Here is a 25,027-nt window from a genome sequence, read left to right on the forward strand (position 1 = left end):
TACTGGTCTGATCCACTTTACTTCATATTTGTGTATGTGGCCCCTGAACTAAAATGACTTTGACACCCCTGTTTTACAGTGTTTACATGTACTAACTATCCTTTAAATATGTGAATAACATGAACATCCACAAACAACCTGAAATTTCTTTAGAAAAATATAAATAAAATGCAATTAGGTTCTAACTTACACATGATAGTGGATCTACAAATACACAAAACATTTAGTAACAGGTAGAATATTGTGATAATCACACTTATTTCAGGTTGTATATATCCCTATTTGTTGTACATATTTGTCATAAAGTTAAATTTTGTATATTTCAGGAGTTTTAGTAGTAGCATATGTAGAGTTAATATTTTATCCTGTACCTTTTTCACATGCCTTTTAGTATCTTGTGTGACCTAGTAGCTAATTTTACTTTATGTGGTTGTCTGTATATATCCTTATTTGTTGTACATATTTCTCATGTGTTGTATAAAATTAGCTTTTGTATATTTCAGGAGTTTTAGTAGTGCTCTACTACTAGTCTAAAGGGTGGGGAAGCAAAATTTACAATATTTTGAGGCAGGGATTGAAAGACAGTGTATGACCAATTAATTTATTGAAAGTCATGAGAATTTATTTGCCACAAGAAAATGTACATAATAGAAAATGTTTTTATTCTATGTGTCCTCCTTCTTTCTCAATAACTGCCTTCACACGCTTCCTGAAACTTGCGCAAGTGTTCCTCAAATATTCGGGTGACAACTTCTCCCATTCTTCTTTAATAGTATCTTCCAGACTTTCTCGTAATAGTTTTGCTCATAGTCATTCTCTTCTTTCCATTATAAACAGTCTTTATGGACACTCCAACTATTTTTGAAATCTCCTTTGGTGTGACGAGTGCATTCAGCAAATCACACACTCTGACGTTTGCTTTCCTGATTACTCATATGGGCAAAAGTTTCTGAAAAGGTATGGATAATAGTGTTAGGTATGATTATGACATCAATATATGTTTGGTTTCAAAACAATTGACGTAGTGCCTGCTGAGAAAAAACAACTAAATGTTTATTGTAAATTTTGCTTCCCCACCCTGTATACTGCTACTTCTATATTTCAGTATATTTCAGTAGTTTTAGTTGTAGCATATGTATATTTAATATTTTATATACAGTCGTGTATGTTTTTGCTGCTAAACTTTCATTGCTCCTGTGACAGTGACAATAAAAATCGGTTCAAATTTTACTGTTTTTTTTTTACATTAAAACAAGGATTGGTCATTATTTTTAGGTTATTGTGATAGTATTATACTGGTCTGATCCACTTTCATTCACACTGGTCTGAATGTGGCCCCTGAACTAAACTGACTTCGACACCCCTGTTCTAATGCATTCCTTCACCGTGAAAACCCAGAAAAGAAATGGAAAGTGGCCGTGTCCTGGCTTTAAATAATGAGAGGAGTCCAGTCAAGTGCTGTTTCCTGCTGCGCTGACACGTACGTGGGCGTAGCAGGGCCGTACAGTTCATCAGCCGTCGGCGGGAGGACGGGTGCACGGCCGAACACCGCCATATGATTAATGACTGACGTGGATTTGAGCGGCATCAGCGTGCGCCGGCCGCTGCCAGGACGCTTTATTGATTTATGTATACTTTTTAATTTTGACCTTGCATGAGGAGACAGTAGAAGATGACAGCTCAGTCTGGGTGCCTTTCTCTAAGTGCAGCGTCTCATCTGAATGAGCAATCTCTTCTCCTGCGGTCACCCCCATAAATATTTGAAGTGCGTTCATGCCTCTGTGTGTGTGTGTGTGTGTGTGTGTGTGTGTGTGTGTGTGTGTGTGTACTTGTTTCCAGTGTAAGCTGGAGCAGCAGGCCTGCCTCACTGGAAAAGACCTGAACGTCCTGTGTTCTGGCTTCTGCCCCTGTGCCACCTCCTCCATCACCATCTCCAACAGCGACACAAAGCGTGGTAAGCCCCTCCTCCTCCTCCTCCTCCTCCTCCTCCTCCTCCTCCTCCTCCTCCTCCTCCTCCTCCTCCTCCTCCTCCTCCTCCTGTCCACACACACTTTTAGGGGTCGTGTGTCACGTCCCTTCACCAGATGTTAAATTAGCCGTTCCTCCTCCTTCTACTTCTTCGGTTTCTTCTTTTCCATCGTCTTCTTTACCATCATCCTCTCCTTTGTTTTGTCATTGTCTTGTTTACATTCTTCTTTTTCTTCTTGTTCTTCTCCTCCTACTCCCTCTCTTTTATCACCCGTCTTCTTCATCTTCCCCTTCTTCTCCTCCTCTTCCTTCATTCCCTCCATCTTCCCACTTTTTTTCTTCTCCTCCTTCATCTTTGTCATTGTCTTGTTTACATTCTTCTTCTTCCTCCACTCTTTCTGCTTCATTTTCTTCTCCTTTGTCACCTGTCTTCTTCTCCTTCTTCTTCATCTTCTTCTTCTTCATCATCATCTTCTTCTTCATCTTCTCCTTCTTCATCTTCTTCTTCTTCCTCCATTATTTCTGCTTCTTCATTTTCTTCTCCTTTGTCACATGTCTTCTTCTCCTTCTTCTTCTTCTTCTTCATCATCTTCATCATCTTCTTCTCCTTCTTCTTGTTCTTCATCTTCTTCTTTTTCTTCTTCCACTCTGCTTCATTTTCTTCTCCTTTGTCACCCCTGTCTTCTTCTTCTTCCACTCTTTCTACTTCCTCATTTTCTTCTCCTTGTCATGGTCTTCCTCATCTTTTCCTTCTCCTCCGTCATCCTCTCCTTCATCTTCTCCTTCTCTTCCTTCAGTTTCTTCTCTTTGTCATCATCTACCTCTTTTTCTCCCCCCCTTCAATTTCTTCACTTTCTTCACTTTCTTCTCCTTTGTCACCCCTGTCTTCTTCTTCTTCTTCTTCTTCTTCTTCTTCTTCTTCTTCATTTTCTTCTCCTTTGTCACCCCTGTCTTCTTCTTCCACTCTTTCTACTTCTTCCTTTTTTTCTCCTTTGTTGTCATGGTCTTACTCAACTTCTCCTTCTCCTCCTCCTTCTTAAACCTCCACCTCCTTAAATTTCTTCACTTTCTTCTCCTTTGTCACCCCTGTCTTCATCTTCTTCTTCCTCCTCCTCTTCTTCTTCATCTTTCTTCTTCTTTTTCTTCTCTTCCTACTTCTTCCACTCTTTCTACTTCCTCATTTTCTTCTCCTTTGTCACCTGTCTTCTTCTTCTTCTCCTTGTCATGGTCTTCATCATCTTTTCCTTCTCCTCCTTCAGTTTCTTCTGTCATCATCTACCTCTTTGTCTTCTTTTTCTCCTTCTCCTTCTTGAACCTCCTTCAGTTTCTTCGCTTTCTTCTCCTTTGTCACCCCTGTCTTCTTCTTCTTCTTTTTCTTCCACTCTTTCTACTTCCTCATTTTCTTCTCCTTTTTCATCTTCTTCTTTTTCTTCCACTCTTTCTACTTCCTCATCATCTTCTTCTTCTTCCACTCTTTCTACTTCACTTTCTTCTCCTTTATCACCCCTGTCTTCTTCTTCTTCTTTTTCTTTCTCTTCTTCTTCTTCCACTCTTCCTACTTCTTCACTTTCTTCTCCTTTGTCACCCCTGTCTTCTTCATCTTCCCCTTTTTCTTCTCCTCCTCTTCCTTCATTCTCTCCACCCCCCCCCCCCCCTTTTTTCTTCTTCTCATTCTTTACATCTTTATGTCTATGGCTTCATATAAACATCCAGAAACGGGGTCATTTTCCATCCCTTATTTGTGCTATTGTTTACATTTAGGTCCAATGCATGTTAATTACCATCACTGTAAATGCAGCCAGTTCAGGCCAAATGACTCATTTGCAGCCTCCGTCCCTTAACCACATGTTAAATTAGCCATTAAAACAATCAAACAGCAGCATCCAAAGTTATCACAGGAGAAAACACACAGCAGATGAAAGCTAAAAGGAGCGGAAACAAGTGCCGGGAAACGTAAGAACAGCACAAACGATCGATAGAAGACGCTATCGAACGGGCAGTTTGCACAGGCAGTTAAAACGTAACAACATGAAATCCCATTACATGATAAAAAAAGATGACGAGATGAAACAAAAACCAGAACAGACACAATCTGACAAACACCCAGAGAAGACAAGCTGAATATATTCTTCTGTTTCTCTTCTACTGTATCTCACAGGCACCGTTGTACTGTTTAGTGTCTGCTTTTGTCTGACAGCTTTAGTTCTTTTTTAGATTTGCAGTTTTTCCTGTTGTTTCTGTCCAGTAAAAACTACACGTCTCCTAATGTTTGTGATGAAATAGGTTTGTGGTCTTGAAAGTAGATTGTAGGTTACAGTGTAAAAAAAAAAAAAAAAAAATCTGTAATTTAACTGAATTTTCACTGTTTATTTTACAGATTTTTTCTGTATTTTCAAGATGCAGGAAAATATCAATGAAATGGTAAAAATAGACTGTGATTTTACATGTCAAATGTAAAATAACAGGAAAAAACTGTAACTGTGAAGAACCATAAAATTTCCATTTTTTTAAAAGAATTTTTTTTCTTTTTTCACAGAAAAATACAGTTAAAATACATTTGCAAATGTATCATAATTACCTCCGCCAAGGAGGTTATGTTTTGTCTGTTTGTTTGTCTGTCCGTTAGTGTGCAACATAACTCAAAAAGTTATGGACAGATTTTGATGACATTTTCAGGGTTTGTTGGAAATGGGATAAGGAAGAAATGATTCATTTTTGGGGGTGATCGGGGGTGGGGGGGCCCACGGGGGGTCCCACTGATCAGCCTTGGCGGAGGTCTGCGCTCTCCGAGTGCTTCTAGTTTCACAATATTTTTATGAGATAATTATTTTCCGTTATTTTACAATTTTTTTTTTGGCATATTACTGTTTGTTTATTTATTTATTTATTTATTTATTCATTCATTTATTTTTTGCCATGTGGACCAGACCAGTTAAATAACAAAAATAATCGGATAAGAACTTTTGAGTGAAAAAAGTAAAATTCCGAAATGAAAATGTTTACATCTACTAATTGGATTCAAACATTACATGAACAAATACACTACAAACAAAAAGTTAAGGATATTTCATTTTTGGGGTAATTTGTTGTTTTTTTTTTTTTTTTGTCATTTTTGCCATTTGTAAATAAAACTGTTGTTATTTAACAAAAATGTGTTTCAATTCAATTCACATACAACCTGATATGATATAAAGTGCACTGTAAAAAAAAATCTGTAATTTAACAGAATTTTCACTGTTTATTTTACAGATTTTTCCTGTATTTTCAAGATACAGGAAAATATCAATGAAATGATAAAAATAGACTGTGATTTTACACGTCAAATGTAAAACAACAGGAAAAAACTGTAACTGTGAACCATAAAATTTCCATTTTTTAAAAGAATTTTTTTCTTTTTTCACAGAAAAATAGTTTAAATACATTTGCAAATGTATCATAATTTCACAATATTTTTATGAGATAATTATTTTCCGTTATTTTACAATATTTTTTTTGCACCCCTGCTGCTGGAATATTACTGTTTATTTATTTATTTATTTATTGCCGTGTGGACCAGACCAGTAAAATAATATAAATAATAGGATAACAACTTTTGAGTGAAAAAAGTAACATTCCGTAATGAAAATGTTCACATCTACTAATTGTACTTGAACATAACATGAACAAATACACTACAAACAAAAAGTTAAGGATATTTCATTTTTTGGGGTCTTTCTTTTTGTCATTTTTGCCATTTGTAAATAAAACTTTTTTTTTTTTTTTAATGTGTTTCAATTCAATTCACATACAACTTGATATGATATAAAGTGCACTGTAAAAAAAATAAATCTGTAATTTAACCAAATTTTCACTGTTTATTTTACAGTTTTTTCCTGTATTTTCAAGATACAGGAAAATATCAATGAAATAACAAAAATAGACTGTGATTTTACATGTCAAATGTAAAAGAACAGGAAAAAACTGTAACTGTGAAGAACCGTAAAATTTCCATTTTTTAAAAACAATTTTTTTCTTTTTTCACAGAAAAATAGTTAAAATACATTTGCAAATGTATCATAATTTCACAATATTTTTATGAGATAATTATTTTCCGTTATTATACAATATTTTTTTGGCACCCCTGCTGCCGGAATATTACTATTTTTTTATGCTTTTTTTTTTTGCCATGTGGGCCAGACCAGTAAAATAATGTAAATAATAGGATAAGAACTTTTGAGTGAAAAAAGTTAAAATACATTTGCAAATGTATCATAATTTCACAATATTTTTATGAGATAATTATTTTCCGTTATTTTACAATATTTTTTTGGCACCCCTGCTGCCGGAATATTACTATTTTTTTATGCTTTTTTTTTTGCCATGTGGGCCAGACCAGTAAAATAATGTAAATAATAGGATAAGAACTTTTGAGTGAAAAAAGTAAAATTCCGTAATGAAAATGTTTACAGCTACTAATTGTACTTGAACATAACATGAACAAATACACTACAAACAAAAAGTTAAGGATATTTCAGTTTTTGGGGTCTTTTTTTTTTTTATCATTTTCGCCATTTTTAAATGAAACACTTTCATTAAAAAATTGTGTTTCAATTCAATTCACATACAACCTGATATGATATAAAGTGCACTGTAAAAAAAAAAATCTGTAATTTAACAGAATTTTCACTGTTTATTTTACAGATTTTTCCTGTATTTTCAAGATACAGGAAAATATCAATGAAATGATAAAAATAGACTGTGATTTTACATGTCAAATGTAAAAGAACAGGAAAAAACTGTAACTGTGAAGAACCGTAAAATTTCCATTTTTTAAAAGATTTTTTTTTCTTTTTTCACAGAAAAATACAGTTAAAATACATTTGCAAATGTACCTTAATTTCATAAATATTTCTTTTCTATTCATGAGATTAAAGTGTTAATTTAAAGTTTAATACTGTAAAAAAAATAAATAAATAAAATGATGTAAAATGACTGACAGTTAACTGTAAAAGAAGTATTTGTTCTGTAAGTTTAACAAGACTTGTTTGTTAATTGACAAATATCTTGTGTAATTATGGGAGGTTTCACAACAAAAATGTTGAATAAATGTATTTTTGTGAATGTATAACATGTATAAGCACTGATAAACTGTCCAAATACAGTTTTTATCAGTGGATTGTACAACTTAGTCTCATTGAAAATTATTTAAATATATATTTATAGGTAATTTAATTGTTTTAATACATGAAAATATTCTTTATTAAACATTAAAAAGTCCAAAAAATATGCAAAATCTCATGTAAAGTTAGGGCAAGAAACTGTATTTTAATTATGGAAAATTACTGTATTTTTATGAGATGGTTATTTTCCGTTATTTAACAGTATTTTTTTGATACCCTGCTGCTGGAATAATACTGTTTTTTTTATGTTTGTTTTTTTTTTTTTTTATAGTGTAGTTGTGCTTTTACTAAACTGATCAGCTGTCGTTAATCCAACGTGCTGCTTTTTCATCCTCTCCATCTTCATCATCTCCTCCTCCTCTTCCTCCTTTGACCTCCTTTCTCCACCTCTTCATATTCATCTTGTTCTCCTCCTTCAGTTTCTTAGTCATTTTTCTCCTCCTCCTCCTCTTTCTACTTCTTCATTTTCTTCTTTATCATAATCGTCATCATCTTCTTCATGTCATCCTTCATTTTCTTCTTCACCTTCGCCTCCTTCTTCTTTTTCTCCTCCTCCCCCTTCCTCCTCTCCTCCTCTTCCTCCTTCAGTTTCTTCATTGTCGTTATTGTCTTATTCATCTTCATCCTCTCCTCCTTCTCCAACTTCTCTTTCTACTTCATTTTCTTCTTCATCACATCATCTTCTTGTTCTTTTACTCTACATCTTTGTCTCCCTCTTCTTCTTCTTCTTCTTCTTCTTCTTCTTCTTCTTCTTCTTCTTCTTCTTCTTCTTCTTTCTACTTCATTTTCTTCTCATTTGTCATCAGTCTTCATCTCCTCCTCCTCCTCACCCTCCTTCATCCTCTCTTTCTCCTTCTCTTCCCTCTTCTTTGTCATTATCACCTTCATCTTCAGTCTCTCCTTTTTTTCCCTCTCTTCCTCCTCCCCCTCCTCCTTCATCCTCTCCTAATCTTCCCTTCCTCTTTTTCTCATTCTTCTCCCCCTTCTTCTTCTGTGTCGTCTTCCTCTTGATCTTCTCTTTCTTCTCCTCCTTTTTCTTCCTCTTCTTCCTTTTCATCATTTTCTTCTCCTTTGTCACCATTTTCTTCTTCATCTTCTCCTCCTCCTCCTTCATCCTCTCCTCCATCTTCCTCTCCTCTTTCTTCTCATTCTTTTTCTACTTCAGTTTCTTTGTTGACATTGTCTTCATCTTTTGCTTCTCCTCCTTTATCCTCTCTCCTTCTCTTCCCTCTTCTTTATCATTATCACCTTCTTCATCTTCATTCTCTCCTTTTCCCTCTCTTCCTCCTCCTCCTCCTCCTCCTTCATCCTCTCCTTCATCCTCACCTCCTCTTTCTCCTCCTCATTCTTCTTCCTCAGTTTCTCTCCTTTATCACCATTGTCTTCTTCATCTTTTCCTCCTCCTCCTCAGCCTCCTTCATCCTCTCCTTCATCTTCTCCACCTCTTTCTTTCCCTACTTCCTCAAGTTCTTCTTCTTTGTTGACATTGTCTTCATCTTTTCTTTCTCCTCCTCACCCTCCTTCATCCTCTCCTTCATCTCCCCCCCACTTTCTTCTCCTCATTCTTCTTCATTTTATTTGTCGACATTGTCTTCATCTTTTTCTTCTCCTCCTTCATCCTCTCTTTCTTATTCTCTTCCCTCTTCTTTATCATTATCACCTTCATCTTCATTCTCTCCTCTTTTTCCCTCTCTTCCTCCTCCTCCTCCTTCATCTTTCCCACCTCTTTCTTCTCCTCCTCCTTCTACTTCTTCGTTTCTTTGTTGACATTGTCTTCATTGCTTCTACTCCTTCATCCTCTCTTTCTTATTCTCTTCCCTTTTCTTTATCATTATCACCTTCATCTTCATTCTCTCCTTTTTCCCTCTCTTCCTCCTCCTCCTCTTCCTCCTCCTTCATCTTCCCCACCTCTTTCTTCTCCTATTTCCCCAGTTTCTTCTTCTTTGTTGACATCGTTTCTTCATATTTTCCTCACCCTCCTTCATCCTCTCCTCCATCTTCCTTTCCTCTTTCTTCTCCTCATTCTTCTTCTACTTCTTCATTTTCTTCTTCGACATTGTCTTCATCTTTTTCTTTTCCTCCTCCATCCTCTCTTTCTCCTTCTCTTCCCTCTTCTTTGTCATTATCACCTTCTTCATCTTCATTCTCTCCTCTTTTTCCCTCTCTTCCTCCTCCTCCTTTAATTTTTTAACCACCCTATGATCCCCTGTTCCCAAAACTAATCCCATCTAAGAAATTAAGAGCAACGAGGTCACCATTTAGGAGAAAAACTGACCATTTACCGTGGATTTTAACGCACAGCAAACACTCAATGCTCAGTTTTCTACAATTACGATCCGTCTTAGAGAGCAGAGGGAAATTCTGGATCATTAATTAGCTGTTCCTCGAGGCAGATGTTACTCTGAAGCCCAGATTTAACATTCAGATGGAGTTTCTTCCAAGTTTCATGAATATGCACATCATACAAATGTCGTTTGGGTGTTGAATTTATAAGCATTTATGAGTGTGGAATGAAATAAAAAGGGAATACATGAAAAGTGTAAAAGACTTCATTGACCTCTTTTTCGGTGCTGCTGTAACCGCTGTTATTATTCCTGTCTGGACAATGGTACCTGCAGAAGAAGTGGACAGTGGAGTTTTGTAACCGCTCAGTTACGTCAGAGTACAAATTTAGGACTAAAACTCAACAATGAATAATGATGAAGTGCTTTTGACACTTTTCTTCTGCACATTCTGTTGCTTGTAGCGCACTCTTCTCCTCCTGTTAAAGAGAAAGACGCCGATCTAATCATAACTAAAATGTTATTAAAGTGATTTTAGTCTTTAGATGTGGGTGCTTCTATGAAACTGGTCCTAAAAACAGGACATGGGGGCTTAAAATTCAAACCAGATGTAGACTAATGTTATGAAGCGGGTTTGGAAACACTTTGGATCTACTGTATTTTTTAAAAATTAATACTTACTGAGAAAAAAGAGAAACTATTTTTCAGATATAACATATTTTTTATATTATTTTACATTATATTTAATACAAAAATCTGCATGTAACACAGTCAAAAGGACACGAAAATTACACGCTACTGTTTTGTCGAATATCTCTTTATTCTCTCACAGGTACATTTTGGGAATTGAACTAATTATGAAAGGCAGAGTGTTCCACAAAAATGACCACTGTTGCAAAATCATTCATGATTTATATGCATTTAAATGGGGAAGTTCTGTATGTAACGCGAGTGGACACGATGGGTTACACACAAACCTGGAATGAAACTGAGATTCCTGAAAAACCTGCATGTCTGGATTAGAAAAACCACTAGGATCATCAAATTTAACACAGTGTCTTTATTCCTAGCGGTATATAAAATAATTTCACACGATGTGTTCAAGATCAAATGTACTGACATGTAGGTAGCTTTTCATGTCCCAGTTTTGGTCCTATTTTTGGCCCCAATATTTTATTAAAATTCATTAATTTTGAGATGGCTCAGAGCAAGAGTCAATTTTTTTGCATTTATCTGGGGTCATCATTCAGTACATCCTGGGGGGAAATATGCCTAAATTTACCTTTTATTATTGGGTCTAAAAAGCTGGTACCAAAATGAAGGCAGTTTCATAGAAGCACCAGATATGGATGTAAGTGAAGTACAAATAAACTCCAGCAAAATTTACTTAAAATAACTAATTAATAATAATAATAATAATAATAATAATAATAATAATAATAATAATAATAATAATAATAATAATAACAATAATAATAGATTGGATTTCTAAAGTGTTTTTTTAGGCATCCAAAGCGCTTTACATTATTTATTTATTTAATTACATGTACTTTACTCCTCCTTAATGCTGTTTGATTAACTTAATTAAATTTACCTTTTATTATTGGGTCTAATAAGCTGGAAAAGTGCCAGATACTAAAATGTACCCAGTTTCATAGAAGCACCCATGTGTAGCAACCAATAACGTCATAATGACTAATAATCCAATAATGGCCAATAACATAATAATTTTGGCCATTTTAAATTGTAATAGAGCCAATAATGTAATAAAATGTTTGAGCAAATAACTTATCTGGTTATTTCGTTATTCGCCTGGCATTAAAAAATCCTTTTACAAATGTAATAATTGCAGCTGATACTGTAATCATACATAAAGAGGCCTGCATTTCTTGGAAACAAAAGATTTGTGTTTTGCAGTTTCTGTGCAGTTTGCTCATCAAAAATATGTATAGTGGATGAAATAACTGTCATATACAAGGATACATCCCATATAGCTCTCATTCTCCTTAATTATGGATGTAATAGCCAATAGAGAATATAGTTTATGTGTAAATTGAAAATTTCCTGTTTGAAGGAATATTATAGAATTAATTACTGTTAAGTGTATTTGATAATTAGATGGTGAATTAATATGATGATTATTATCCACTATACCTATGTTTGATGAGCAAACTGCACAAAAACTGCAAAAAATATATTTTATTAGCGAGAAATGCAGTCCTATTCCCAATCTAATCCAATCCAACTTTATTTGTAAGGCATTTTAAAACAACCGCAGCGGACCAAAGTGCTGTATAGAAGAATAAATAAAACCAAAATAAAAGAATAAAATACAAGAATAGATTAAAAAACATAGAGCAACTGTACAAAAAAAAAAAAAACAGTGCTGTACAGAATAATAAATAAAACCTATATATGTGCAGTTTCGTTGTATTTATTATGCAATGACAAATAAAGCTTCTATTCTATTCTATATGTAATAACTTAATACATTATTGTCAAGTTATTACATTTTTGGTTTTATTACTGACATAAAATGACCAACATTATTACCTCATTGGTCATTTTTACGTTATTGGTTGCTACAAGATGCTTTTGTTTGTGGTATTTTGGTCTATTTACCTAAACAGACATAACTTAATGTCTTGAGTTATAACTTTTCCTCCTTCCTAAACTAAATAAACTATCATGGAGATTTTTTTTTTTTTTTTTCTCACCAACACAGGTTAATTATTTCCCTAATTTAAGTCAGGCTTAATTATTCACACTTCATTATTTTATTAAATCAAGAAAACTTAGCTCATATTTTTGTGATAGTGGGTTAATTTGTCTCATTATCTCTATTAAACTAACCGTGTTTTCTCCAGATAACTGACCTGTTACCATGTGTATATATTTTTTTTATCAGGAGTGCTCTGTCAGTGTTTCATTTTCATTTTCGAGTGCACCAGAATTATCTTGGGAGAACAAAAGTCATTTTTGTCCTGATAAATAAATAAATAACTCAAGAAATCTGTCTTTTATTTGCTCAAGAAGTAATTAAACTGAGAAATTACAAGAAAAGAAAACTGCTACACATGAAGTACTTCTACTCCTCAGACTACTAGAAAATTTTTCTGTTTTCCACTGGTTTTGGGGATATTTTTGACGCATACAGAGACGTCCGCATATGTCTTTACTCTTTATGAGAAGATTTTAATTATCTCAGAGAACCAGTGAACCTGATGCTCCCTGTTCAAGATCAATAGTCACCAATTTCAGAGATTACTGTCAGCCAAATATCCCCCATGTGGTTCCAATACTCCTTCAATCTTGTAGTAATTAATTATTTAGAGTGTACACTATCTATCATTGCAGCCAAACACTATTGATTGTCCAGGCTCTGGGGCACGTGAAAATGCCAATTGATCAAACGGATGAAATGTTACCCTTGTTTTTCATCTCTGTGTTGGGATAAGCCTGGAACTTAAAGTGGATTTCTATTGGATAACACAGGTTTGCTCGGTAGAATTAATTGTAAAATGATAAATTGATAAATGGCAGTATGAAAATCCACCTCAGCAGCTTCACCAGTGAAGGAAACATAGCTTTTGTTGCGTTTGATTCCAATTGTACATCATGTCAGAGCGTAATAAGTAGTCCGACCCCCCAGCTGCCTTTTGGGTAGGTGAGTCAGATTACTGTAAAGTTTTTGCCAGGCGTTTGAATGCTGGGATTCCCTCTCTCTTCTTCAGAGAGCTGCACTGGCCAGGACCTGGCAGACCTGGGCGACCGCCTCCGAGACTGGTTCCAACTCCTTCATGGCAACGCGAAGCAGAATAACTCTGGCAAGCTGGGAGCTGGCACCGCTTCAGGTTAGAAACTCACAAAGCGCCTCTATTCTCCACTGCCTCCACACTTACAACTCAATTGTCTATGCAAAAAAAAACAAAAAAAAAACAAAACATGGAGTAAACAGAAAGAGTATTAAAAATGGAAGGAAAGATCCATTTTTTTGCACATTTTCCTTGACAGCGCTGGATAAAAGCCTAGTGGCGAGCTGCAAAGACTCCATCGGATGGATGTTCTCGAAGCTGGACACCAACGGGGACCTGTATCTGGACCACGCCGAGCTGGCCTCTATAAACCTGGACAAGTATGAGGTCTGCATCCGACCCTTCTTCAACTCCTGTGACAGCTACAAAGATGGGAAGGTGTCCACAGCTGAGTGGTGCCTCTGCTTCTGGAGAGAAAGTGAGTCAACTCTACATTTTGGTTTTATTGATTTAAACCTTTATAGTTCACTCATTCTGAAATTCAAAATTTCAGCCTTGGTGTGTTATTGGAGGAGGATATACTGTATGGTGCATGTATAAAGTAGCAAACAGAGCCAGGTCATCTTCCAAAGCAGTTTTAAAGGCTGGAGTTTGTGGTTTTTCCACTGCCATCTTAGCTTTTTCAGCCAGAAGTGACTATATTTGGACTAAAACTGGAGCTGGAGGAGCTCTAGTGTAACTTCAAAAATAGGACCAATGGCCCTGTAGCTTACCGGCCAAATTAAAAGCTTTGGGAAATGTATCCAGATGCCATTTATTATCACCCAGTTCTGTGTATTTATTCTATTACAGAAATAGCCCATGTTTTGGTCATACTCCAATCAGATCTGTAAAAAATTCAAATTCCAACTTGATATCATTGATACTGATTTATTGGATCAATCCACTTCCTATCTGTTATAATGGGGAAATTTTTCAAAGTCGCACCAAATCCAGAATCAGATCCGGATCCAAATAATGTCAATACCTTGTGATGACATCATCATACAGAAGCTGTATACCAAGTTTGAAGTCAACTGGAGTTTCAGAGAAGAAGACAATTGAAATGTTTTCCCCATTAGAGCCCATGTTAAATTTTCCATAAGTTCCCGGATCCAGAAGAAGATCCTGATCAGCATGTGGACATTATGTTTTGGTCATCTCCCCATCAGGGCTGGACTGTAGAAATTTACACTGGATGTCATTTATATTTACTGAGTTATTGCATCGATCCACTTCCTATCTCTTATAATGGGGACATTTTTCAAAGTCGCGCCAAATCCAGAATCAGATCCGGATTCAAATAATTTCACCAACTTTTGTTGACATCATCATAAAGAAGCTGTATAACAAGTTTGAAGTCAATCGGAATTGTAGTTTCGGAGAAGAAAATGATTGAAATTTTTGTAACGGACGACGACGACAGACGGCGATGACAACAGACGACGATGACAACAGATGACGATGACAACAGACGACGATGACGGACGCCGCATGACGACAATAGCTTACAGCCTGTCGGCTGGTAAGCAAAAAACACAAGTACTGTCAAGGTAAAAAAAAAAAAAAAATGCTTCATTCAATAAACAGAAGCTCTAAACATCTGACTAGGCAGGCACTGAGCTGTCAATCAAAGCCTGAAACAGCAGACATCAGACTCTTTCTTTTCATCTTAAAATGGTATTGACTGAACAGTAAGTTACAGAAGGACTAGAACATTTATTAGAGAATCCAAAGGAAGTTAATGAGACAATGGGACTAAATCTATGGGAGCCAGATTTTAATGGAGCAGTATATACTAATGCACTGACTTCATTTGCCACTGTTGTTGCCCTTTGGTACCACATATTTTATTTTATTTTATTTTATTTTATTTTATTTTATTCATAAGATATAAGAAAGACACTGAAAAATAAAACTTGCTTTTACATTTCAGCAAAATGACCACCTTATGAATGGCAAGAACGAAAGTATTTGTACATTTATAATAGAATTTCATAACGCAATACATAGAAACAGACATTTCATGTATATTATGGATTAGTGATGCACGGGTCAGGGTTTTTTTCAACCTGCAGGTCCCACTTATTTATCCCAATTATTTGACCCGCCCCAACCCAACCCCCAAATAAAGTGACATTTTTTGGACCCGTCCCAACCCATCCCACCCACGCATCACTAGTACTAACAATCAAATAACATAAAATATAATAGGCTATATATCGCTAAATATTTTAACCTTCCATAAGGAATTTACACATGATACTGTTTGTATTTTTGTGTCTCTGCTCAATCAATGACCCGCCCCAACCCCGTGTTACACTCATCACTGTTATGGGTGTATTATTGTAGCATACAAATTTTGCATAAATGACCTAAACTGTTATAGAGCTGACAGGTTGATTCACTCATTCATTCATTCATTCATTCATTCATTCATTGTCCAAATGTAAATCCACAGCATCATACAGTTGCATTCACCACACTTTAAATTGGAGATCCAGCAATGTATATAGTGGATTAAATATATTAAAGTTCCTTACATAACTATGACTGATACTCAGCAGGATGACAGCTGAACTACTTCCCTCTTGTATTTATTTATTTATTTATTTACCTACCTATTTATTTATCTTTTTTTTTTTTTCTTCTTGAGAACTTCCATGTTTTGTAGCATTTTTTGATACTTTTCATGCATGTATAGAAGCCCTTATTGTTAACATTAACCAACATTGTATGAATGTTGTGTACCAAGTGAAAACTCTAATAAAAACTTGAATTATATATATAAAAAAATACATTAAAGTTCCTACAATAAAACATATATTAATATAGGTATGGTATACCTTTGTTAGAAAGCTTAGATTCCCTACAGTTGAGTTGCTAAGTTTATTTTACAGTATTTCTTTTTTGTTTTTTTTTTTCTATTTTCAGTTTTTTTTTTTATGCAATGTGTACAAGTAAAATATACCAATAATATAAAGACATAACAATAACAAGCAAGGCAAGAAGGATAACCTTCTTACAAAAAGAAAGAAAAAAAAAGAGGGAAAAAACAGTCAGTGCACAGGGTCACTACAGAAAACTACATTAAGTACTTGGTGTAAAGAGATGTACCAATATGGTCTAAATCTGGCTGCCAAATTTTCAAAAAGGTGTTATATTGTTTTCTGAGACAGTAAGGGATTTTTTTCCAGGGGGATGCAACTGTTTTACAGTATTTCTGAGCAACAAAAACATAATCAATGATATAATCGCCTGCTTAGCGATCAATGCTAATGGGACTAGCGTATGTAGCACAGGTTGTATTTTAGCCACATACTAAAAATATTTGTGGAAGCAAAATTTATTACCTTTCAAATAAGGTGTAATTGATTAATTTTGGCAAATGGTTCTTTAATTATGAGCTTTGGAAATTGTTAAATAGGCGTAAATGAATGCACATTAGGTGGGACGGAACAGCCAAGAAGAACCCAACATAATAAAGCTGAAGTCTAGCTTCATGAAAGGAAAAAAAAGAAAGAAAGAAAGACAGAAAGGCTCTCTAAATTAAGTAGATGTTGTATCTTGTGACAGTTCAGTGTCCCAGACTGGTACGATCAATACTTATACTTTATTAATCTTGTAACAATGCAGTAAAGTTGAGGACGGTGAATACCCAGTGCTGCTGTTCAGGGTGTTTGTTTCTGACAAAGCCACAAGTCTTGCAACATCCGTGACACTGAGCTGTCAATCAAAAAGTCATCAGCCAACAGGGACATACAAAAGAAAAAAAAAAGGCCACACAAGACGTCGAAGTCAAAACCTAAAACAAAACGCCAGGCAGCAGAACCGTAGAGCTGACAGCAAGGGCAAAAGGTTGTAAACAAATGGATACACTACTAAAAAATGTATTTGTTTACAAGTTACAAGGTTTTTTTTTTCCCTTCAGCAAGTTTTATTCTCTCACAGGGTCTTATTTTTGTTTGTTGTTTTAAAGGTTTTATTTGATTAAATTCACACAAACCTGATCTATAAGCAGCTTTTGGCCATTTTGTCCCATTCTTTGTTTATTCAGAGAAGCAAATCATATAAAACTTTCCTTTCAGGTACAATACAATGTCCACACTTCAAATGTGAATGAAAGAGTGAGTTGCTATTCCAAGTTTTTTAGTAGAATTCTTCAGTTGTGGATGCTTCAGGCTTTAACCATTTTCTAGTGATAGACTTTTTACTTGCTGCCAAAAGCATTAACAGTTTTTAATCTTTCAAAGTCCGGTTATCACATGAAATATCTCCTAAGTACAGGGCTTCACACTTACAAGGATTTTTTTTCAGTAAAGATTAGGGGTGCACCGATCCAATACCAGTATCGGGCATCGGCTCCGATACTCAGTGTGTGTACTCGTATTCGTATTCGTAAAAGATATCCGATACAAATGCACCAATACCACATACGGCCATGTGACATTCACAGTTCAGTGCAGCAGGTATGAGGAGGAGGAGGAATAATGTGTGGGGAGTGTGAAGAGTAGGGATGGGAATCGAGAACCAGTTCTTTTTGAGAATCGGTTCCCAGTAGTTCGATTCCTTGGAATCGTTTGCCTGCCTGCTTAACAATTCTGCTTATCGATTCCACCTTTGTTGCGCATGCACAATGACGTCACACGTACGGTGCATTGTTTTGGTCAGAATGTAGCCAACCTTGAGAGAGGAACTGTCTAAAAAGACGACACCAGGTCCACTGGAACACTGTCAAAGCTTCCATGTCTTCAAAAGGGTGGAATCCCTCCAATATCCTCAAACATTTGTCCACAGTATGTGATTCATTTACAGGAATGTCACGTATTTGATACGCTACTTAGTGATGCTTGTGAATGTAGCTGCAGAGTGAACGCTGGGCAGGTTCCGGTGTGGGCAACAAACGCCGTAACTCCTCAAATACAAGTTTCCAAACGTAAGAAGGGAAAGGAAATGAGGTGCACAACAACGGGAGACGAGCCGAGCTGAGTCGAACCGGTTCCAAGTAGTAGAAATGCGGCAATAGAGGAATTAGTACAGCATCTTTAGTTTCACTTTCACTCTACGCCCCCCCCCCAAAACCGGGCCCAGCATCATCTGAGTGCTTGTAATTGTCTCACTTTGATTCTTGCAAGAATAACAAAGTATTTTTGTGATCCCTCAAATCAGAGTGTGGTGTTTTTCTTTCTCTAGGAGTTTGTTTATGTTTATGTTTATGCATTTGGCAGACGCTTTTTTCCAAAGCGACTTACAGTGGAAAACCAATTAAATCACTCAAACAATCAAATTTATTTATATAGCGCCAGATCACAAAAAAGTTATCTCATGACACTTTATATATAGAGTTGGTCAAAAACCAGACTCTAAGCCAATTTACAGAAACCCAACAGAATCACAGAACACGGAGTGCGAGTAAATCCATTACAACGTGACCACTAGAGGGACAAGTGCTCCGACAGATCGACAAGATACAGAATTTTATGTAGGGCCCACAACATTTACCGTTCATGGGGCCCACAATTGCTAGCAGCGCTTCAGCGGAATCGGATTATTTAATAAGGACGATGTTTAAAAAAGGGTAATCATCAAATTGAATTTCATCTCTCTGGTGTCTCTGGGCTGTGTGCCTCCAGGCTACCGTAGACACCTCCTCCTAACCATGAAAGCGGTCTCCACAGTCTTTGGTCTCCACACACCAGTACAAAAATGGCATTGGTGTGAGAAGTTTGTGGCTAAAAATAGCAAGAGCACGTCAGCTGTGTGGAAGTGGTACGGCTACAAAGTTTCTGATGAAGACCAAACTATTCCTCGCTGCAAACTCTGCCTGAAGGCGGTATCTGTCAAAGACAGCAGCACAGCCAACTTATTTCAGAACCTCAAACATCATCACACGCCAGAGTGGGAGCAGTGCGTTGCATTATGGGCTGCACATGAAAACGACATGCCGACTTCTGTTGTCTTTTGTAGATTTACCCAGAAATCGAAATTGAATATCGAGTTTTCAGAGGATTTCATTTTTGGACAAAACTGTGCAGCTGTAGTATAAAGTTATTATGGGATGTTATTGTCTTTGCTAACTTGTTGTTTGTTGATCCATAGCTCAGACTAAACCTGACCTTATTTGGACGATTCCAAACAGATCTTTAGTTCAACTATTGACAACACAAACCGTACAATAAACTGAGGTGATTTATTGTTTTTCTGTGGATGTTTTCTGTCTAAAAACAAAGCTAAGCTAACAGAGCTAAGCTAACAGAGCTATAATGTAAACTATCAGCTGATGCAGCACATGAAGATTATAAGACACAGTGTTATTTTGACTCACTGCCAAAATAAAATCTTGATGATACCATAATATACACTGCAAACAAAAAGTTAAGGATATTTCTTTTTTTTTTTTTTTGGCATTTTTTTTTTGGGGGGGGGGGATTTTTGCCATTTGTAAATAAAACAATGTCTGGTCATTAAAAAAATGTGTTTCAATTCAATTCACACACAAAAAAATAAAAAGCGTTGTGCAAGAATCCCAAATGAAAAAAAATAGCCCCAAAATTAAAAATATCCTTAACTTTTTGTTTCTAGTGTAGCTATGTTTATACTTTATTCAGTGAATCATACAGTCTGGATACACAGTGTAGATTTAGTACTCATAAGTGTATTCTCTATGTGATTTCCCTCTGCTGTTTGGAATATTAATACTACATTGAACTCATTTAAGACCAGACTCAGATTTGTTTTCTAATGTCATACAAAACCCCCATGACCTCTTTTTTTTTTATGCATTTACACTACTGCTGAATATTAAAAAACGGGTTTGTTATGGCGTTATTCTGACAGGCAACACGCGCTGAGAGGATAATTTCGTCTCTAGCTGAAAGCTCATTTCTTATATTAGCTGACTTGACACAGTATGGTTTTTGGCATTAATCTAAAAATCCCTAGACACACTTCAAAATCCATTCCGAACCATGTTTCTGACATTTCCATCGAGACAAGCTGCTGTTAAATGTAATGTAAATTGTATGTTGCTTCACACATTGCGTGCATTTGCAGTCCCATGTGCACATTTGCATCGTTTGACCTTTGCAGAACAAATACAGGATACTCTGGCAGTAACCTCATTTGCACGCTGATTATTACATTGATCAGGGGATTTAACCTGCATGCAATAGATTACTCTGACTGCCTAATCAATTTTTCATCACTTCCTCACACTGGGCCATTAAAGAATAATGCTAATATGAATAATGCTAATAATGTTAAATGTATGGAGGTTATAATGAACAGCTTAACAGTCATTTTTCTCCAACAACAGGTACAAAAATATACGCTTTTCTGAAAGTTCTCACATACTCTGGAAGGTTTTGTCGCCTTGGGGATCAATATAAAGTGCCTCTGTCATCTTTGTTTCTATTTCTATCTGCTCTAAAGATTCGGTTCACTTCCTCGTCATCCTCAGCCTGCATCCATATGTTCTTTCATCTGAGCTCCCGACAATCGATCGGGCTCAGAGGGGATGAAATATAAGATGTCTTAAACAAATCAGTACAGCCAAAAAAGTGTAATTATGAAGAGCATTGATTGAGATGAAGTTTAGGGGGAGCAGGGTTTTTGTTTTTTTGTTGTTTTTTTTTGAGGGGGGGGTTTAATGTATTGTCCGTCATCACTTTTCTCGTTTACTTTCCTGCAGAGCCACCGTGCCTCACCGAGCTGGAGAGGATCCAAGTGCAGGAGGCGTCCAAGAAGAAGCCTGGTAAATACAGAGCATGTCTCAGATCGCAGCTGTGAGGGATTAGACTTGAGGTTTTCATACAATGGTCTTGTGTTCAGATAGACTGATAAGCACACAGGAGATATGGGATAAATACGCAATACTCTAATATAAAAGTAGGCCATAAAAACCAGTTTAACCCTGCAAAGCCTGAACTATGAAATCACTGACAGAAAATTTCAGTTCTTTGAAACTGGAGACTTTACTGGTCCATCTGAACAACCCCAAAAAATGTTTTTAATTATCAACTCCCATGAGTTTCCATTTTGTATCATATTTGATACATCGGGTCTCAATGCTCAAATATTATTATTTTTGAACAAACACAAACATTATACAACACAAACATGTCTAACGGTCAGTGTATGTTTTGGTAATTGGATTTTCTTTGCAGAGGCAAAACAAACACAAGTGGTTAATTGATTTTCATTTTAAAATAGAAGAATTAAAATTTAATTTCAAGGCGTTTTTCTTTTTCAGTGTCAAAACAGATAAACCAAATTCTAAAAAACAGATTGTCGTTTTCTCTTTCTAATAACAAAAAAGAAAGTTACAACCTCACAGAAATGGAAAAACAGACCAAAAACGGCTGTTTTTTTTTTTTTTTTTCATTTTCTGAGACTGGATGTGGTCATTTTCAAGGAAAGAGCGCTACTGCCTACGTCACAAAGATTCTTACGAACGATGGGTTTGTACAAATCTTCCAGTTCATACAAAATTTGGAGTTCGTAGACATTCGTGGAGGGAGCATGTCTACGATTTCATATGAACTGGGAGATTTGTACAAACCCATCGTTTGTAAGAGTCTTTGTGACCTAGGCATTAGGTCAGTGTATCTTGTGGTAATTGAATTTTCTTTTCAGAAACAAAACAAAAAATCTAGTGGTGAATTGATTTTCATTTTAAAATAGAAGAATTAAAATTTAATTTCAAGGTGTTTTTCTTTTTCAGTCTCAAAACAGATAAACCAAATTTAAACATACTGATTTTTGTTTTTTCTTTCTAGTAACAGAAAAGAAAGTTATTACCTGACAGAAATGGAAAAGAACGGACCAAAAACCGCTGTTTTTTTCATTTTCTTAGACCGGATGTTGTCATTTTCAAGGATGCCTAGGTCAGAAAGATTCTTATGAACAATTGTTTTGTACGAATCTTCCAGTTTGTATGAAATATTGAGTTCGTGGAGTGAGTATGTCTGTGATGTCCAGATTTCGTACGAACTGGAAGATTCGGACAAATCCATCGTTCATAAGAATCTTTCTGATCTAGGCTTTTTTTTTTCTTTAAATCTTTATTCAAGAAGGTAAAGTATACAATCAATGTATACAACAACAAAATAACAAGTTTGCCAGGGGAAGGATTATACAATTATTATCATACAATGTCTAAATCAGAACAAATACTGATGGTTTTTATAGACTTTTTGTTTCCAGATTTATCTAAAAGTTTTAAATAAAATTCAGCGTCTTTCAAAAAATAAATCATATTTGGTTTTGTGTTCCAGAACTTACATTTGTGAATGAAAAATTCAGCAAGTATGAGAAATAGATTTTTTTTTTTTTTTTTTTTCCATTTTGGGGTATCTGTAAAAACCAAATACTACATTTTTCCACAATATGACAGTTTCTGAAAACATGGTCGATAATAAATCTGCTGAAGTCCTTCCACAGTTTCTTGGTGTATGAACAATGACAGAAAAGGTGCAGCACAAAAAGAACAGTTTATGTTTATGTCTGTTTTGAATTTCAACATGTAGTGGTTCTCTGTGATCTAGACATTAGTGCTCCTTCCTTGAAAAAGACAACATCCAGTCTCAGAAAATGAAAAAAACAGCTGTTTTTGGTCTGTTTTTCCATTTCTGTCAGATATAATTTTCTTTTCTGTTATTAGAAAGAAAACAAAAATCAATCCATTTTTTAAAATTTGGTTTATCTGTTTGGACACTGAAAGAGAAAAACATCTTGACATTCAATTTTAATTCTTCTAATTTAAAACGAAAATCAATTAACCACTAGTTGTTGTTTTTTTTTTTGTTTGTTTGTTTCTGAAAAGAAAATCCAATTACCAAAATATACACTGACATTTAACAAATTGGTAATTCCTTTTCAAAACTGCCAAAGTTCTGCCTCCTTCCTCATGAATGACAGTCTTGTAGTGTCACTGGAAAGGCCTCTGGTGAATGAATTCCTCCCCCTGGTGGATTATCAGTGTATTGCATGTATCTAATTGAATACATCAGGTTTTTCAAGAAAAAAAATATATCACACTGATCACGTAGAGGGCTTCAAAACTCATGTATCAAATATGATACGTTTGGTGTTATAGGGTTAAGCATTGTATTAATTCAGCGACAAAGAAAAGCATCAAATCCTCACATTTCAGAAGCTTCCACCTGTTGATTTCTATTCTATTAATAATCAACTTATCCTTAAAGCTCTCTAAAATCCAGTGGCTTGTGTCTTAAATCAATTATGTCTGCTGAAAACATCCTATTTATGGCTTTCTTCTGCTGCTTTAAAACACATCTCTCACCATCTGCTCAGTAGTCATGGAGATGGCTGTAAATTGCCTTCACTTTTTTTTTTCTCAAGTCAAAAGTGAATAAACTTCACTGATTACAGATTAATCTGGTGAGTGGTTTATCTATTGCTTCTAAAATATGAGGGTGAATATTAGGTCTGTTTATGTCTATGTAACACTGTAATGCGAATCACTATCGCACAATGCTGAAGTGGCCATCTTTGGCCGTGCTGTTTTCTGACAACATATAGGATTAATGTGGATTTTCTTGCTTTGTATGAGGTACTTATCCACAGTGGAAGTGGTCGACACCAGCACAGACTTGATGAATAGTTGTTAATGCACTGCTGTGAATGACGGAAAAAGCAAAATGTCTTAAAGTCTTAAAATGTGTTGCATCACTGTCATTGAGGCTTCCACACTCATTTTCATTTTACCTCAGAACACTGGAGATACATAGATGTTACGCCCCGGCCAAGGGGTTTACCAGGGCAAACATAATATGCTCAGCTTTGTCCCCTCCCAGCTCCCAAGCACACACGTCAGTCAAAAAACTTAAGATTCACAATATTTATTATTACTACTTTTATTTTAACAACTAAGGAAGGGTTAAGGGAGGGAGCGGCTAAAACAACAAACAAAATATCTTCTTTACAGTTTAAACTAAATTACCTACTCAAAATAAATGCACGAAATAAAATACAGCAAACTTGCCTAAACTTCCTAACCAAAAACAGGAGAAAACGAGAAAACAAAAGAGCCGACCTCCCCTACCTGAAAAGCGTTCAATTTAACAAAAACTATTTACAAATACAAACAATCGAATTGTTCAGGAGCACACGAAGACTGACAGTCACACACACGAACACAGGGTTGGAAGCTGGCAGGAGGCAAGAGTGAGCGAGGACGGAAGCTCCAGGGCCATTTTTAAAGGGCCGGGCAATCATGCTCCACCAATCAGCAACCTGCAAACAAACAGACACAAAAGGGCACAGCACACCTACAGGACAGGGGAGAACACACACACTAAACAGAAAACACATACCTATTCATATAAATAGACAAATTATGACCCAAGGTCATAACATAGAATAGAATAGAATAGAACAGAATAGAATCTTTATTGTCACTGTTACAGCTGTCACTGTTTAGCAGCAAATACTTGAAATGCAAAAAGACTGTAAAGCAAGTGGTGCCAGGCATAACAAACCCCGCCCCTCGCATGTATTTTGGCATCGATCCAGCTGATGTCATCATGTCTATGCGTGTGCTGATGTCAGCATATCAGTAGCCTCTATATATGTAGCAAGTCTGAAGTAAATTGAAACAAAATTGATGTTTTTATAGACATTTGAAATTTCACCCATTATAAGAAATGGGGGGGGTTGTAAAAAAAATTCATAAAAAATTTGAACTTTGACCTGCTTTTCCCAAAATGTAATGAGATCTATTCTGAGTCAATGGCAATATATAAACTAAATTTGGTATGAATTCAACCAATACTTTTGCTGCTACAGACATGTACAATTTTGC

At 35.7% G+C, this 25,027-nt stretch overlaps 1 protein-coding gene across 1 annotated transcript in view; it reads left to right on the plus strand.

Annotated features, from left to right (window-relative positions):
• LOC115410479 (testican-2) overlaps positions 1–25,027 on the plus strand; it is a 190,633-nt gene that overhangs the window by 153,492 nt on the left and 12,114 nt on the right. Inside the window, 4 exon segments of the mRNA XM_030122132.1 lie at positions 1,840–1,954; positions 13,144–13,263; positions 13,424–13,642; positions 20,894–20,956. Of these exon segments, the coding sequence (XP_029977992.1) occupies positions 1,840–1,954; positions 13,144–13,263; positions 13,424–13,642; positions 20,894–20,956 (517 nt within the window).

Source organism: Sphaeramia orbicularis, chromosome 19, assembly GCF_902148855.1.
Source record: "Sphaeramia orbicularis chromosome 19, fSphaOr1.1, whole genome shotgun sequence".
Lineage (NCBI taxonomy): Eukaryota > Metazoa > Chordata > Actinopteri > Kurtiformes > Apogonidae > Sphaeramia > Sphaeramia orbicularis.